Consider the following 17,943-nt stretch of genomic DNA (forward strand, 5'->3'; position numbering starts at 1 on the left):
TATATTACAAAAATCTAATTTGATGTCTTAATGTTCAATGACTGGGGTGATATAGAACATCTAGTTTGAATGCCCATTTTAAAAGTAATGATAGTGAAGCCCAGAGAAGTTAATTTACTTGCCTAATTTAGATCTTAACTGTGACTTTTGCCAGATCTCAGAGTGAGTCAGAGTCTGGACCAGATCTAAGTTCTTGATTGCCTGCTCCACACCCTTACCACCAGCTCTATTTGAATTCATTACAATTACCTATGTAGCCTCTCTTCATTCTTAGGATGTATTTCCCCTTTTCATCCCTCTAGGATCATTTGCAGAAATTTCATAATGATTCACTCTTTGGGCACAAGATTTCCTTTTTAATGTCTAGTCCGGAGCCCTATTCTTTCTGAATGCGCCCCCTCCAGCTTCGACCGCCGGTGCTTTCTTCTAAGCAGGCCAGAGTGTGCCGAGTTCAGGTCAGCAGTCCACGTGCAGTCCAGAGCGCTGTTCCCCTGTCCTCACAGTTCTCAAGTTGCACTGTGAAAAGGAAAGGTCATTTTCTCTCATATTGCTGGTCATTGTGTTAGTACCATACCAGAAGCCAGCATTAAATGCAGACTAGCATTGCTTCCTGGTGTTTAAGGGAAAACTCATCAAAACAATTTTTGGACACAATTCAATAGCCAGCAGACAGTCTAGCATGCTGCGGCGTGTGCCAGTTTTTCTAACTACATGCAGCAGAGTAGACTCCAGCTGTCTACGCTTACTGAGTACTGAGACTTGGCTGCTTCTCCTTTTCCTCTAATGCAAGTGCTCTCCTTAAATTCACTCTGCTTCCACACTCTGGTTCAGAGATTTTCATAAAGGTTTCAAACATGTGTGCTCTGTACTGTTATTCCTCTTCCCCACCTATATTAATTTATTTTAAACACACTATAATGTGTATTTCATCTTTGTATTCCACTGGTATACCAACTCTTCAGCTGCAAAGACATTTTTGTTGGTGTGATATTTGATATATGCCTGCTTTCATGAATTGGCTTCATCTACTCCATATTTATTGCGTTATGATAACATTTAAAACATTACCCATGCACTTTACTTTGGTATATAAGTATCTAAATCCTTGAGGATTATACTTGCCAAATCACCCTTCCTCTCCCTTTGAACCTGAGCCTTACTGGATAGCTTCCTCCAGTGTGCTGCTTTCTGTCCCAGAGCTGTCCTCCAGAGCACCTGGCTTGACAGCTGTGCCTGCCCTTCTTTACATTTTCTCTCAGAGCTGAGTGTAAAGTGTACCGTCATCCAAGGCAATAGAAGCTCCTCCCAAACTAGACATTTCATGGGAAAGAAGATAGAAATAGTCATCCCTCTACTAGCTTCTATTTCTATCATGTTTTTCAGAGATTTTCCTGATTCTCATTCGTTTTCCTTTTTTTTGTTGTTGTTTTTTTTGCTTCTCATTCGTTTTCTGAAAATCCAACAGGAGTGGAATAAATTCCTAATCTAAATATTAGTAGACTCTGTCATGTCTAGAGCATTCTAGACATTATGTGATAAGATAAATTATTTTAAAATAAAAACATGTGGAATATTCAAAGATGGGCCAAAGAGTATTGCTTCTAGGGTTTCAGTTCCTATACATATGCATGAGTTTATTCCAAACAAACTGTGTTTAAACATGTCTCCTCTCTGGTCAGTGGAGGGCTTCAGACAAGCTCTCAGTCAGGCACTTACTTGGCTTATTCTCATCGGGGTGCCTCACTCACATACACTTGTGTAAAGATCATCTAGCTCAGCAAGATCAAAGCTAATGAAGACGATTTTATGGCACAGATTGTAACGAGAGCAGGTATGGATCACTATGATCAAGGAAAATCCTATTGAAACAGTGACTTTTGAGGGGACCTGCTAGGCCAGTTAAATTTATTTATTTATTTTATTAATCATTTTATTGGGGGCTCATACAGCTCTTTTCAAAATACATCCATCCAGCCATTATGTCAAGCACATTTGTACATTTGTTGCCATCGTCATTTTCAAATCATTTTCTTTCTACTTGAGCCCTTGGTATTAGCTCCTCATTTCCCCCCTCCCTCCTGCACCTTCCCTCCCTCATGAGCCCTTGATCATTTTTTTTTCATACCTTCACTGACTGATGTCTCCCTTCCACCACTTTTCTGTTGTTCATCCCACAGGGAGAGGATTATATGTAGATCGTTGTGATCAGTTTTCCCTTTCTCCCCCCACCTTCTTACCTTCCTGGTATCCCTACTCTCATTATTGGTCCTGAGGGGTTTATCTTTCCTGGATTCCCTGTGTTGGGAGTTCTTTGGCGGGCGGGCTCTTACCTGTACCTGTGTACATATTTTGGTGTAGCCGGATTTGTAAGGTAGAATTGGGATCATGATAGTGGTGGGCAGAAAGCATTAAAGAACTAGAGGAAAGTTGTATATTTCGTCGGTGCTATAAGGCCAGTTAAATTTAAAGCAGAGACGTCAGTCAACTCAGAAGGTTATGGCAACTGATTTGGGGGATTTAGGAGGAGGAGTCTTGTTATATTTTCTCAAAGGACACAGGGTGATGATGGGTTTATTATAAAGGAGTTGTAAGAAAATTGAAAACACATTGGTAAGGAAAAAGCCAGGAAGGTTGGACTGAGGAACCTTTCCCATCACAACAGGGCACCTGCTCCTTCAAGGTAGCAAAGACTGGGCCTTGAGAATCTCAGTGGGTCCTCACCACATCCACCCTGTAGCCCTTTTAAACTTTTGTACAGAAAACTCAAAGAGCATTTAAAAAGAGCTTAATTTAAGGTCCCTGAGAGTGTCCAAAGTGGTGTTTAGTTGTGGTATAAATCAAAGAGTGCAGAATTCTTCAAGGAAGGCCTAGAATAGTGGAAACACTACTTTTGGAAGTGTGTAAGATATATTGAAAGACAATAGCTTTACATTGTGACTATTTTTCATTGTTGGGGTACAGGGTCCCCAACACTTGAATGGGTCCTCAGGAATGACTTTGCATTTGTGGAAACTATTAAAGACAGTGGGGCACGGGGCTCCTTGCCCCATGTCAGGACTCAGTGAATGTATTTTCCAATGGGTATATGTAATAGGGTTACAGATCTTTCATAAGGCATGCACAACTAACATATACATAATCAATGGGCAATTTCATAAGCAGTAACATAATGAACAATGAGTCATAGTCTTGACCTACTGCTAGTTGACCTCAGTACCCCCTGAGCCCTTCCCAAGGAGTTGCTACATTTTGCAGTGGTTTGGCTCTAGAACCTGATTGCTCTTATCTACAGATAACCTCAGGCATAGTGAAGTAGCCAAACATAGAAAAGATTCATTTATTATGTTAGCTCCTTTAGAACTGGTCCTTAAAGGAGGGCTATTACCCACAATCACATTATTCAGCCTGAAGAATGTGTTTTTATAAAACATTTCTATCTCAGAACAATGGAGATCTTTCTCAAAATAGGGCTAGTTTACCACTTTTGATAAAAGTTTTCATGATTTTGTAGCAATGTCTTTTTTATTTAACTTCCTATATACCTGAAGTCTTGGAGAACAGTTAGTTATACCAAAAGATAGATGAGTCAGCCAGGCCAAGTATTTTCTGTAGGATGAATGGTTCAGATAACCAGGCATTGAAGTTGGGGAGGTCTGACAAGGGGCAGGAATTTGGAAGATGGAGATTATGATTCTAGAAATGTACAAGTATTTAGTAACTTGGGAGTCTTGGTTGTAGATGTTGAACTTTTGGCCATGGGGTTAATTAATATTCAGAGGCTAGAATCAAACCTCAAAGAGGGGTAAATGAGAACAAGCAGAAATAGACATACACCTAGTTATTTGAGTTAGGACATGAGGGAGAAGTGGAACTAGTACAAGGACTGATTGCTGAGACATCCAAGCTACTGACCTTGAACAACGCTATCCACAAGATTCATAAGAGGATTGGTAGCTTGGTGGTGAGTGAGCGAGTGAGAGAGAGAGAGAGAGAGAGAGAGAGAGAGCGCGCGCGCCTAAGGGTCAGAGTCAGAGCTGCTTCCTGTGTTCAGAAACTGTGCATACACTACCTGTTTGGGTAAGCATTGTGAGATATGCTGAGGCCAATTCATGCTTGGATATTGTTTGCATTTCTGTAAGTCAGATACTATAAATTTCTATGTGCAACATGAGTTTACAAGGTTTTTTGTTTTTTTCTGTTTTGTTTTTTCATCTATCTCTAGGGTTGCCATTGTTTCCAAATCTTTTGAAGGAAAAACCGATCGCACAGAGGAGTGGTACGGCACCCAGTATAAACAAGAAGCCATACCAGATGAAGTCATTAAGGTAGGGCAAACCCATCTGAATAAGGACATGACCTAGATCCACCTCTGAGATCTGAAGACCCAGCATGTGCACAGTAATGACTCAGGATATCTGTCCCTCCTGAGAGGAGTGAGCAAGAGATGGAAAGCTGGAGCACAGGTTATAGTGCATGAAGAATGGCCCTCTGGCTGTCTTCACTGTCGTTCTGATGGTCTTTATAGCTTTTAAGATTGAGTACTTTACTCATAGGAATAGAGTGGAAAACCTTGTTCTGTCTAGATTCTAGTTAAACTCCAATTATCTCTTAAAAGTATCTGTGTAATGGCAATGCAGATGAAAAGAAGAGATAGTGTAAGAAAGAAAATCACCACTGGTGCCTCAGGGCTTTCTTATACAATGTGTGAGAATATGTGAGAACAGCCATCTTTCTAAGCTGTAAGGAGAGCTGCTCATCCATGGATTATTGCTGGTCTGAAGTATTTTTAAAACGAGAGAAAACAAAATGAGAGGGTATCTCTCTTCCCCAAATTCTAGTCATGGTAAACCTGCCATGAATGAAAATTAAAAAAAAAACGAATATATTTGGGAGTTCATCAGTGAAATTTTTTGCAAAGTGTTTCCCATTTTATACTATTTAGCTACTTGGACAACTAAGCTGCTACTTGTAATTTAGCCAACCCTCTCTCTGTCCCAGTGCCAAGAGACAAATGTAGGGACGAAAATAGAACTGCAGTTTGCAAGGTAGTGCTACATCAGCTGGAGACCCAATTACTGAACTTGGAATTGTTGTTGTTGTTGTTGGTGGTGGTGGTGTGTGTGTGTTAATTATGGAAGTTGGTAGTGTGTTTGTGTTGTTCTTGTTTCCCCCCCCCCAAAAAAAAACAATGAAAAGTCTTATAAATTAAGATTCAACAATCAATGTCCTACGTAGCTGTTGGAGATTTTTTAAAAGCTTATGGAAAAGATCCAGCTCACAGGTTGTGTCCATTCAGCCCACAATTCAGTAGTAAGGTTCAACTTTTGCCCTTAGCATTGCACTTGAATCAATGGTTCCCTTAAAGTTGACGTAATCACCTGGGGAAAGTTGTGGCTCAAGCCCTAAGAAAAGCCCTGAAGCAAATGAAGACTCCTTTAGTCTGATGCTCAGGCCATGCCTGTGAGTAACTTAGTGTACCTGCAAGTTTGCTTCTTACACAGATGACATATTGTTGAACAGATGTAAGAATATACTCTTATACACATAATTCTCTATTCTTGAAAGAGCTAAAACATGTTCTTCATGTGAACTTCAGCCTCTCTGTGTTCTATAGTCTCAAATTGTTCTTTAACCTTAGGTGGTCATTTATATGGGAAGGACAAGTTAATTGATAACTTCGTTAGTGCCAGAAAGACCAACTCAAGCGTCATGAAATCCATCGATAGATTTAGTAATGACCTCATTATCTATGAAGGAACGCTCTCTGACGTTTGTCCTCTTAGTTTTCTCCTTGAAACAGAGCAAGTTGCCTTTTTACGTTCTTTTGCTTTGTGGCAGTTTAATGGCACTTCACATGCCAGACGATTCAGTTATCTCGAGAAGTGTACAGTCATCACCACAGTCAATGTTAGAGCATCTTCTTCTTCCTTGCACTCATTGTTTTTAGCCCCTCAGTGCCCTCCAACTTCCCTGCCATGTCCCTCAAAACTCACTCCTATGGAGTCATCCAATTTAATTGTGGCAAAATATACACAACAAAACATTCTCCAATTCAACAACTTTTGTGTTGTTTAAAATTCTTGACTCAGACTCTAATTTTGTGTACACGTATGTTTTCTTATTTATCCAGAAATGGCAAAATGCTGACCTGAATGGGAACCTTAAACTTCCAACAAAGAATGAATTTATTCCCACAAATTTTGAGATTTTATCATTAGAAAAAGAAGCAACGCCATATCCTGCTCTTATTAAGGTAATGCACTAGAATTACTCATTTTAAACTTGGGGTTACAGACCTAGTATGTGAGGGGACTAGGGAGGCAGTAACTTCTACTTGGTAGAATGTCCATTTGGGGGCTCGTATCCTAAGAGGTGACCGAGAAGGGTTGCAGAAAGAACCACAGGGAATATTAGAAGACTAGAAATGTTAAAGCAAACAAACAAAACTATTTACCAACATAGAATCTAGTGAATTTTTTTTCTTTGAAGGAGAAAAAAATGTGAACTATAACTACAAGTCTATCCAAAGAATTCTTCCATATCTACTGAAGACCCACAAGAAGATAAGAGTTATGCTGTACCTTAAAAGTTAGAGTTCAGAAAGAATTCTGAATTAAGTTTGGAAGAGTACATGTCCAAGGGAAGCTGTTGAATGTCCTGCTCTCTGGCATATTTCTTGATAGTTCCAACATAGATTCAAACGAACACCCAACACCATTTTCAGTCTACTCTTCATGGTTTATTTGCTCACTATTGCTGTGTTATTGTTTTTTTTAAATCATTTTATTTGAAACTCATACAGTTATTATGAAAATCCATAATTCATTTAGAGAAAGCATAATGTTGATGTGTTCTTGCTGTGTAACAAATTCTTCCAAATTTTGCTACCTAAAACTACAAACATTGATTATCTCATGCCAGTTTTGAAGATCAGGAATCTAGGAATGCTATAGTTTGGATAGTTCTGGCTCGACATCTCTCATGAAATTATAGTCAAGAGGCCTCAGTCATCAGAAGGCTCAACTAGCCTTCTCTTCAAAGCTCAATTACATGGTTGTTGGCAGGTCTGTTGTTCACCACATAGAGTTGTTTGACATGACTGCTGGCATCAAAACAAGTCATCCAAACGAGAAAGCAGGTGACCAAGGTAGAGGCTATACATAGTGTCATCTCAGAAATGTCAGACTATCCTTTCTGTCGACTCCTGTTGGTCAGGCAGACCAACCTTGGTCCTGTATGAGAAGTGATGTGAATCTTAAAAGGTATGGATTCTGTGGGTGCCACCTTGAAGACTGACTGCTTTCTTCCAGTCCTTAGAAAGATGGACAGGAGAGTTGATACTAGCTTCTTTGATCTGTCATTTTCCCCGCTGTTCCCACCTCTCCCTTCCCCAGAGGAGATAAGTGATTTTTTTCTCAGCTGTTGGGACCAGCAGCTTTCTTTCCAGCATCTCACCTGGTGATCCTTCAAGTTTGCTTCAAGGCCCTTAGACGGTAGCCTCTCAGCCACTGTCTCTATCCTCCTCCTGATGAGGAGTGATTTGATTGAGTTTTTTTGCTGAATAAGCACACATTTTCCTAACCAGATTGTTTCTCTCTTATAGGACACAGCCATGAGCAAACTCTGGTTCAAACAAGATGATAAATTTTTCTTGCCAAAAGCTTGTCTCAACTTTGAATTTTTCAGGTATGTAATCTAGCTACAAAGCTTCTTATAACAATTAGCCATTATATTTCTAAGAGCTTCTGTGTTTCCTGGAGGATGCACAGCTATACAAAAAAGGCTGCTGCTCTTTATTGTAAAAGCCACAGCTTTAATTCTTCTTTGGCATTAATAAATACACTCTTCAACCAGAAGGATTTACATTAGCTGTGAGGAAGACCTTCCTAACCTTTGAGGTTTTGGACTATGGGGCAGTTATAGAGTCACCAAGAAGGGTCTTTGAGGAAAGATTAACCGATTTTGGAATGGTGTTTGTTGTTGTTTGGGTTTTATAGTCCTAGAACTTTCTCAGAAGAAGAGGTAATAGTAGTTGACTATGTTTCTGAGTTTCTTACAGCCTTTTAATTGACAAGAACATTGCTTTTTGGTTTCTCTCCTAGTTACTTAAAAATGATGTAATAAAAAACAAGATAGCTAGTAAAACTTTCGACTAAAGGTACCACTGCAATGATTTCTCATTGCAAATATCCTGATTGTCTCTTGTCGCCTTTTATTTGTATTAGTGATAAAAGTATGTCACCCAATTTTATTTTACTTTATGGATTTATACTTTATAATTTTACATTTTTAAAATTTAGTGGTTTAGGTGGCATAAACCCATTATCATGTCATAATATTCTATGTAATTTTTCATTGAGAATTTTTATTATTAGAATGGCATGAAATTAAGATTTGTTTGTTTGTTTTAACTGCTTTGAGAAGGGAGAAAATCTGTAAATCGAAAGTTAATACTGAAATCTTATTGAAAGTTAGTGTTGAAATTCTAGGGATATAGCATTGTGTTTTGTAGTCTGAAGCCCATGGGTTATCTGTAGAGTTCTGCACTGGACATGGATGGTTAGATAGTATTTTTGACACTCTAAGAAGCTTGCCACAACTTTCCTATTTGGCCTTTATGGTTGTACAGAATTCTTCCTGATTCTTTTTGAAGGAGCATTTGGCGATTTTTTGTACTGAAAACTGCTTCTCACCAGTCACTTTCTCTGTGGTCTGATCTCAAGGTGATCGCTGTTTTCTGTGTGTCTTTGTGTGTCTCCTTTTTAATTTTTCAGCAATGACAGTATATGTATTTCATGGCAGTTACCTGGTTATAAAACAGTATGATTTTTAGGAAAATAATACACAAGCCAGTATGTAGGTATTGTAGTTCTCTTTTACGAGATGGGGAGCCTCTCCAGTTACCCAGTACCACTGCCGTGGATGTAGTGCTTTGGATACTTCTTGGAGTGTTGCACCTGGGCTACATGGCTTTGAGCTCCAGACTTGGCTTTTTGGCCTTTCACTTCCACCTCAGAGAGGTGCACAGAGTCCCCTGGGACAGAGCTGTTATACTCTCTCTTGGTGATTTTGCTTCTGTTACATGTGCCTTAAGTTTCTAAGTTGCTACTTGCCTAAAGAAAAAAAACAGTGCTCATGTTTCAAAAAGTAAATGGAATACTTTTAAAAATTACATAGCAAAGCATTCATTTAAGTTTTCAAGATGAAAAATGTATAGCTCGAGAACTTTCTCTTTGATTTTTTAAGTGGCTCAGCATTTTAGCCCAATTTCTGCTTTATTATCCACTTTGATACAGTTGTTGACTTTCGTTGTATTTGTTGTGTTACAAATAGAGTAAAACTTCTCATTCACTGCCTAGCAAGCCAAGGAGGCACCTGGCTGCAGGTCCTTTGTGCTGCCTGTTACCTCGGCCAGGAGAGCTCTGACTTCCAGATATCATCAGGGCTTACGCCTTTGCTTTCTTCAGGTCTGCGTACCAGATGCCAGTGTATCAGGAAGGCTTTGATTGACCATCTTAAGAAGACAGACTGTCTTTCATCCTACCACTAACACCCCTTCACTCTCTATTCCCCTTACATGTCTTAATTTTCCCCCAGAGCACTATCACTAGCTGATGTATCATATTTAAGTTTGTTCGATTGTATTATGTCTCTTCCAACTAGAATAAGCTCCGTGAGGTCAGAGACTTTGCCAGTCTAATTCCCTCTTTATTCCCATTGGCTAGAGAAGAGCCTGGCACTGTTAGCAGGTAATGCATATTGAATAAATGAATAGCTCTCTCGTTTGCTTGTGATAAATTAAGCAATATCAAATAGCCAAATGCCTAGCTTGTTTGACTCACGATTGAGTGCCCTCTGCTGCTGCCAGCCCAGGTGACGTAGGAAAATTTGTTTCTAATCTAAGAAAGGAAGATTTTTAATTAATTAATCTCTGTGATTCTAGTTAGCCATAAACCAAACCGATTGCCATCGAGTCAGTTCCAACTCCTCGTGACCCTATAGAATAGGATAAAACAGTTTCATTGGATTCCCAAGGCTGTAATCTTTGTGGAAGCCAACTGCCACATCTTCTGTGTTAGTAGTTAGTAACTTCTTAATAGCTGAGCGCTTAATCACCAAGCCACCAGGACTCCTTAATTTTGCTCTCACGAACTCTAATTATTTCCTCTCCATTCTTACTTTTCTCACTTAGTTTCCATTCTAATTTTTTCCTAACTGATTAGTTATGTGGTAGAAATTATCGATTGTTGTACTGTTAGTGCTTTAACTTTGTTGGTACATGAGCAAACTCAAGGATAAGCTAACATGTTGTAGGTTCTTCCAAGTCCATAGACCATAGCCCACATTCTAATCTAATACTCCTATCCATCAAGGGTATGAGTTACTTGAAGGAGAGAGCGGACATACAAAGATAGTAACATTTTTCTATCATGCCTGCTCCTGTTAGCCATAATTTAGGCCTGCCATTTGGCTCCTTACCTGCCCTTCATTTCGAACATCTCAGTTCTGCCACACTATCTAGAGTAGTTGTTTTTCCATCTTCACTGCCACCAGATTACCTGGTATGTTTCAGGCAACTTTTCCCACTACCTTGGTTTTTACCTCACGAGAAGAAGAAAACGAACTTAATAATTTAACCATTTTCTCAGGAAATTGTATTAACTGGTATTCCATTTCTTGATCCATCTCAAAAGTCCACATTTCATTCAGAAGTTATAAACCAGCTATTTTACTGTCACCGTTTTCTTCCAGCCCCTTTGTGTATGTGGACCCCTTGCACTATAACATGGCCTATTTGTACCTTGAGCTCCTCAAAGACTCACTCAACGAGTATGCATATGCAGCAGAGCTAGCAGGCTTGAGCTATGACCTCCAAAATACCATCTATGGGATATATGTAAGTACCCACATCGTAGAGCCTTCCACTCATCAACATTTTTTATATTGATTTGATGGAAGTGTTTTTAATTAAAAGGGTATGATTTAATTTATTTTTAACCTTTATGACTAATATTTTCTCATCATTTAATATTTAAGTTAGATCTTATTCTAAGTATTCAGCGATTTGCCATCAAATTTTTCTTGATTTTGTTCTCATTTTTTTAAAACATCTTTCATCAGATTGTCATATTTTTATCCTCAAAACTATAAATTGGATCTCACCCATTCTATATCTGAAGCCTTGCTGTTTGGCAAAGGGAATGGAATGATCTGACCTGTGTAAGCGTAAGGTTGGTCTATACGATTTCCCTAGAAGTTCAAATTACGAGGCTGCATATCCATACTCTTCGGTCATGTCATGTTTCTGCATTACCATACCACTGCTTGAGGTATCAAAGCATTTCTTTTGTTTTTCTTTTTGTTAGTCGCTACATTTATGCTGATCCTCTCCATTGCAACATGACATACCTGTTTATCAGGTTATTGAAGGATGATTTAAAAGAGTATACATATGCAGCACGCCTCTCAGGTTTGAGCTATGGCATTGCATCAGGAATGAATGCAATACTTGTAAGTAAAATGCAAACCAGGAAAAGGCACCATTCCACCGAAGCCTTCTATTGAGCTTGGGAAAACTATTAACTTCTGCAGTTTTTAAACAAGAATGTTGATGGTTTTTTTCCTTGCATCTTTTTAATGATTGAGCAACACAAACTAGAATTAGTTTCACTAATGAATTATTTAGTGAAGTTTAGTGTGCCTTGTGAACATGTATGTGTGCTACATTTATTTGCCTGTTCCTCAGCCTGAGATGTTTAACAGTAAATCATGAGAGCATGCTGTTTTTGGGGTTTTTTATTCATTGAATATACTAACATTTGTAAATAAATGACATATATAGTTGTAGTGCTTGAGCTTTACTTATATATTAGCTTGCTTTGTTTCTGCTGACAACAGTGCAAAATTCTATTGAAATGCACCTGGAATTTTCCTTTAATTTATTTGTAGCATGCATCATTTACTGTTTTTAAGTGTGTTTTAAAGTAAACATTAATAAATGCACCCCAAGAAATAACTAGATCCTTCCTCCTGAAGCGTTTGTGATATGTTTCCAAACTTGCTTACATTTTGGTTCCAGATTAACATCCCCGTATGGCACACATTCATTTTCACTTTAAAAAGATAGTATGTTTCAGTAGAAACCAAGATGAGGGCATGTGCTGTGTACTACTTTTCAAAACTCTAACCCCAAAGGTTTTAGGGTTTAAAATTTTTGTTTTGTAGTGACCTTTAAAAAACTTTTATATAAATAAATTCTCTGGTATCCTTTGTTTAATGTGTAAGAATGTATGTAATCTAACCATTCTCAGGGCAGTGGAAAATTTTAAGACTAGAGATTAAAATGAACTTCAGATAGTAAAGCAATATTTTTTTCAACTTTGATTTTCAGTAGCAAATTGCCATTAGCATACACGATTTTTTTATTTGTGATGAAATGGCTTTCTGTTATTAGTCCTATCCCTTCAGTACTTGATGTGCTTTCCTTAGTCAGTGACCTTCACACCTGCTGAGGTTTTGGTAGGTCATTCATCACTGGCTAGAAGCTTTTATAGGTGTTCTTTTTAGTTGCTATGTAGCCTTTACTGCTGAGGGTATGGAAAAGCATAGGGACCCCCTGCTTTTCAAGCATTGTACTTTCAGAGACCACCGGGCACTAGTAATCCATGATTAGGGTTATTGTAAGGTAAAATTCTGATAATACATATAATCTGTTCTTACCAAAACTCTAGGGACGTCAAATTTGGAGCTTCCTGATTTTTCCAAGGGTGATTTTTTTAAAAATATGTGAGCATGAATCATTTTGGATGTGACCAGTAGATCTGAGGAAGTACCGTGCTTCTCTGATTTTTATCATATCACAGATATCATATCATATCACCGATATATAAACTTTCTCCCCTTAGCCACTGCTCATGGCTCTCAGGCTAGGATATTTCCAGGAGGGTTGCCCCACAGCTGGCCAAGGTACTGGGTGGAGGGCATGGAAGGAAGGCAACCAGCTGTAAGCTCCTCAAGAACCTCGTGTTTGCTGGCTTCTACACAGACAATTTGTGTTTGACAGGAAACCTGTTGGAAGACAAAGGCACAGGTTGCTGAAGAAAGCGTACTGTGGTTTTACCTGAAAGCTAATATCATAGCCTTTCACAACCATGTCATGAGCCCTGGTTATAATGTGGACTTTTTTCAACAGTTTATATTGGTTATGATAGAGCTGCTCACAGCCTTGTAAATAGGATGTATCTGGCAGCTGAAATATCTCTCTCTTTTTTTTTTTTTCCATTCGCAGCCCCTTTTTGATGTAGCAATTTTTTTTTTAATTTATTTATTTATTTATTTATTTTTTTAACATTTTATTAGGGGCTCATACAACTGTTATCCCAATCCATACACACATCAATTGTGTAAAGCGCATTTGTACATCGTTTCTCAAAACATTTTCTCTCCATTTAAACCCCCGACATTAGGTCCTCATATCTCTTATTGGAAGTGAAACTGCCAGGTACCTTGGAAAAGTAATTCTTATCAAAAAGAGTGTAATCAAGTGTTGTAAATCCTAAACCAACACAGAGAACTTTTCTTAGTTATACCATTTGTAACACATCAACCAGTAGTTTGAAGAAGAATATGCTGATCAAGAAGTGTCTCCCCTCCCTGGCCCATCACGTTACAGTAATCTAAGATGTGTCTTTCTGCAGATGATTAAATCAATACAATCAGTGGGGGTGGGGTGGGGTGGGGAGTATTTCCCAGCAGAGTTGGCCCTTAAGCTTCCAGGGAAACAATGAAAGCTGTAGTCTGAGCATCAAATGAAAATGGTAACATTAAACATATTTCTACCAGGAATGGGATACATCAACTGAAGGTAATCCAGTTAAACTTTTTTACTAAGCTTTTTAAAGTTAATAGCAGAAAAAATAAATAAATAAAGTAAAGGCAATAGCAGGTATCTGCTCACCAGAGACAAGCTGGTGGGAAAGGAAACCCCCAGTGCTGTTGGACTGGGCGAAAATACCAAGTCAGTACTGAAGAATCAGGATGTCAGATCAACATAATGAGCCCCAGTTAGTTTTGAGAGACCAACAGATTCTAGATGTAAAAAGCGTTGCAAGTCTTTTTCAGAAAACTTTGAAACTTTGAGAGGTCACTTAAGCAGAAAGAGGAAAATTTTGCCATGGTACCACCAGATTTGCAAGTTGAAAATGGAAAAGGAACAATCCTCGTATCTTCACAAGAGAGAGAGACAGACACTAACAATCACAAGAGGCATGTCAGAATTTGGAATTAAGAACAGCGGTCAGCTTCAAGCAGATGGCTTCCTTCTGGACTACCATTTATTGATCAAAATTCCCCATAGTAGAGACCTAGGAAAGAATGTTGAATCCACAGCTGTTAGTGATGCTCTAGAGCAGCGGTTCTCAACCTGTGGGTTGCGACCCCTTCGGGGGTCGAATGACCCTTTCACAGGGTCCACCCGATTCATAACAGTAGCAAAATTGCAGTTAAGAAGTAGCAACAAAAATAATTTTAGGGTTGGGGGATCACTACCACATGAGGAACTGTATTAAAGGGTCATGGCATTAGGAAGGTTGAAAACCATTGCTTTAGAAAAAGTGGGACCCAAAGAAGCTAAAGATAATAAAGGAATGTGTATATCACCCCTCTGCATCCAAAAAGCAAGCGCATGATGATGAGCTCATAGTAGATTCCAATGAAGAAGACTCTTTAGTGAAGAGAGAAGTCACAAGAGAAAATGGAATGAAAAAGAAAATGTTGGTGAGAAGTCATTTACCGAACTAACAAAGGTCCAATTGAACAGACAGAAGCTTCTTGCTGCATGAAGTCATCTGGGCTGAGCCAGATTGATGTCTGTGCCCATTACTTCAAAGGGGGAAGCTTAGGACCTCGACTTTCAAATGGTCCTGTCCCCTCAGAGAGTATTCATTTTGCTAGAACTGTTAAAATCTTTAAATTTTCTGTATTGAGACAAATATTTTTATAAAACTCTTTGAACATAGGATGTGCATAAACAGTCATGAACAACAATGCAGTGCATGTTGCTCTTTTAAATGTAAATACAGTTGGGTATCATTTAATAGATTTTAAATATTGTGGTCTAATAAAGTTAATCCATGGTTATGCATATTATACTTTTATTTGAGTTAAAAAAAGAATTATTTGTAGCCTAGATCTAACCATTTTCATACTCTGACTGAAGCAGATTCAAATAAGTATCTAATGCTGTGTGTTGAAATTGTTTTTTAAATGTTAAGTGGCACTGTGACTATTACTGTAAAACAGTGTTCTTTTGCCCCAATTTTGGACTGTCTGATAAGTCTGTGTAAGAAGCCAATTTTGTGTGAGTATTGTTACAGTTTCAGGTTATTTATGTTTATAAAACAAATACAGCTGTACTGTACCTGGTCCAAGTAAATGTGTACTTGTTTAAAAACAACAGAAACTCCCCACCCTTCATTAGAAATTCCTTTTGAAGATAAAGCACGTTCTGTAGCTAATTTTTAATTTGTTAAGAACTTGCATTGTGATGATGTCGAATGTCCAGCTATAGTTTGGTGTTGAGGTAAGTTTACCTACTAATAATTTTGTATTGGAAAAGTGAAATTGTGTTTTGGGGAATGACGACAGTTATGTTTTCTTTCTAAGTGCTAAACTGTATTTGTGAGAAGTTAAACTAACTTAATTTCTTGTTTTGTTTTTATTTCAATATATCCAGCTTTGGGGTTTTGCAAGTATTTTAAAATCAAGCTAAGTATGTTTTTTTGGAAGTTGTTTTATGATGCTTTTAGACTTTTAATACCTTCAACTCTTTATGTAGCTCTCAGTGAAAGGTTACAATGACAAGCAGCCAATTCTGCTAAAGAAGATTATTGAGAAAATGGCTACCTTTGAGATTGATGAAAAAAGATTTGAAATTATCAAGGAGGCAGTAAGTTTTCTAAACTAATTTTTGAAATTTCTCTTCTTATTCATAAAGTAATATTATCATATTTTTAAGCATAAGAGAAACACCCATAGTTCAATTACAATCATCTCACCCTGTCTTTGCAAAATTCTGTATTTTATCCAGAAAGGGCGCTATAAAGCTCTGTTGGTCAGACACCAGGCCTTCTTCTCGGTGGCGTCCGGAGCTCAGGCAGGCACAGCACTGACTTTGAGAGGGAATCTGGAGGCTGAGCTAGTGGCTGGCAGGAACCCCGGAAGATTTCTTTCAGTCTTCCTTTCCCAGAAGCTGATAGCTTAGCTGAGTCCGTTCTGTTCTGCAGTGAGAAACCCTTGCTTGTCTTCATTGTACACCTTAAAAGATTGACATCCGTTTTGAAATGGAGAACCTGTATTTTTTTTAATCGTTTTATTAGGGGCTCATACAACTCTTATCACAATCCATACATACATCAAATGTGTAAAGCACATTTGTACATTCATTGCCCTCATCATTCTCAAAACATTTGCTCTCCACCTAAGCCCCTTGTGAACCAGTATTTTTATATACACACACACACACACATACACACACACACACACACGTGTACATATGAGAGGGCTTAAAAAAAATGAAAGGAAATAATGAATTAAAAGACAATGGTATTTTCCCACAGATTTCTTTGTGTGTTTTGTTTACAGACTTCCAGAATGACTTTATAGTGTATGGTGACTTTATAGTGTAGAATCCAAAGCTGCTCAGAATGCAAAGCTGAGGCTCACGTTCTCAGACGAAGGAGGTTCCGTAATGAAAGCACTAGAGGCGCTGGGGTAAAGCAGCAGCCTGGACAGAAAGATGCCATCCAGGTTAAGTGTCAGCGCATGTAAGCCTCGATTCTTGCTTACACGCATCGAAAAGAAGTACCGTATATACTCGTGTATAAGCCGGGTTTTTCAGCACATTTTTAATGCCGTTTTCGTGGTAAAATTAGGTGCCTCAGCTGATAATCAGGTCGGTTTATACTCAAGTATATACGATAGCTATTCCCACAGTAACACCTAATTCATACAAAACGAAGCTTGATTATGGATAGTCTTTTGAAGTAATTTTGAAAGAGCGCATGGACTTAATGAACTCCTGTCTCTCTTCACTAGTACATGCGCTCTCTTAACAACTTCCGAGCTGAGCAGCCCCACCAGCATGCCATGTACTACCTGCGCCTGCTGATGACTGAAGTCGCCTGGACCAAAGACGAGCTGAAGGGAGCCCTGGATGGTGAGCTCGCCTCACGCGCCTCTCTGTCTGAAGCACCTTAGTTGACCTGGGTATCCGATGTTTAAGTAATGCTTTATATAAACATGCACTTCTAATGATACCAGGTGTGCATGTTTTTATGTCTGAAAAATAACGAAGTGGCTTTATAAAAATTCAGGTAATTTAGGCATGCTTGTACTCTTTTCAACCTGGTTCCCACAGTTTGTTACTGTTCATAGATTTCTGAAGGTGACAGTGTTCTTTTTTAAAAAAATCATTTTATTGGGGCTCGTACAACTCTTCACAATCCATACATACATCCACTGTGTCGAGCACATTTGTACATTTGTTGCCATCATCATTCTCAAAACATTTGCTTTCTACTTGAGCCCTTGGTATCAGCTCTTCATTTTTCTCCCTCCCCGCTCCCCCCTTCCTCATGAACCCTTGATGATTTATAAATTATTATTAATTTGTCATGGCTTACACTGTCCGACATGTCCATCACCCACTTTTCTGTTGTCCATCCCCCTCCCTCCACCCTCCCGGTATCGCCTCTCAGCACTGGTCCTGAGGGGTTCATATGTCGTGGATTCCCTGCGTTTCCAATTCCTACCTATACCAGTGTACAGCCTCTGATCTAGCCAAATTTGTAAGGTGCAATTGAGATCGTGATAGTGGGGGGAGGGGGAGGGAAGCATGAAAGAACTAGAGGAAAGTTGTATGTTTGATCATTGCTACCCTGCACC

The 17,943-nt window shown here is 38.7% G+C and overlaps 1 protein-coding gene across 3 annotated transcripts in view; it reads left to right on the plus strand.

The window, feature by feature from the left end:
* IDE (insulin degrading enzyme) overlaps window positions 1-17,943 on the plus strand; it is a 129,480-nt gene that overhangs the window by 95,164 nt on the left and 16,373 nt on the right. For 2 of the 3 annotated variants that reach the window (XM_004701073.2, XM_045291577.1), the window contains exons 12-17: window positions 4,223-4,325; window positions 6,131-6,253; window positions 7,604-7,686; window positions 10,753-10,897; window positions 15,836-15,946; window positions 17,095-17,215. In XM_004701073.2, coding sequence (XP_004701130.1) covers window positions 4,223-4,325; window positions 6,131-6,253; window positions 7,604-7,686; window positions 10,753-10,897; window positions 15,836-15,946; window positions 17,095-17,215 — 686 coding nt within the window. Of the gene's footprint in view, window positions 1-4,222; window positions 4,326-6,130; window positions 6,254-7,603; window positions 7,687-10,752; window positions 10,898-11,366; window positions 11,512-15,835; window positions 15,947-17,094; window positions 17,216-17,943 lie in introns of all 3 variants that reach the window. The other variant, XM_030885973.2, reaches the window with a different exon arrangement.

The sequence above is a fragment of the Echinops telfairi genome, unplaced genomic scaffold (assembly GCF_000313985.2).
Source record: "Echinops telfairi isolate 266 unplaced genomic scaffold, ASM31398v2 ScPeMD7_70;HRSCAF=299, whole genome shotgun sequence".
Taxonomy (NCBI): domain Eukaryota; kingdom Metazoa; phylum Chordata; class Mammalia; order Afrosoricida; family Tenrecidae; genus Echinops; species Echinops telfairi.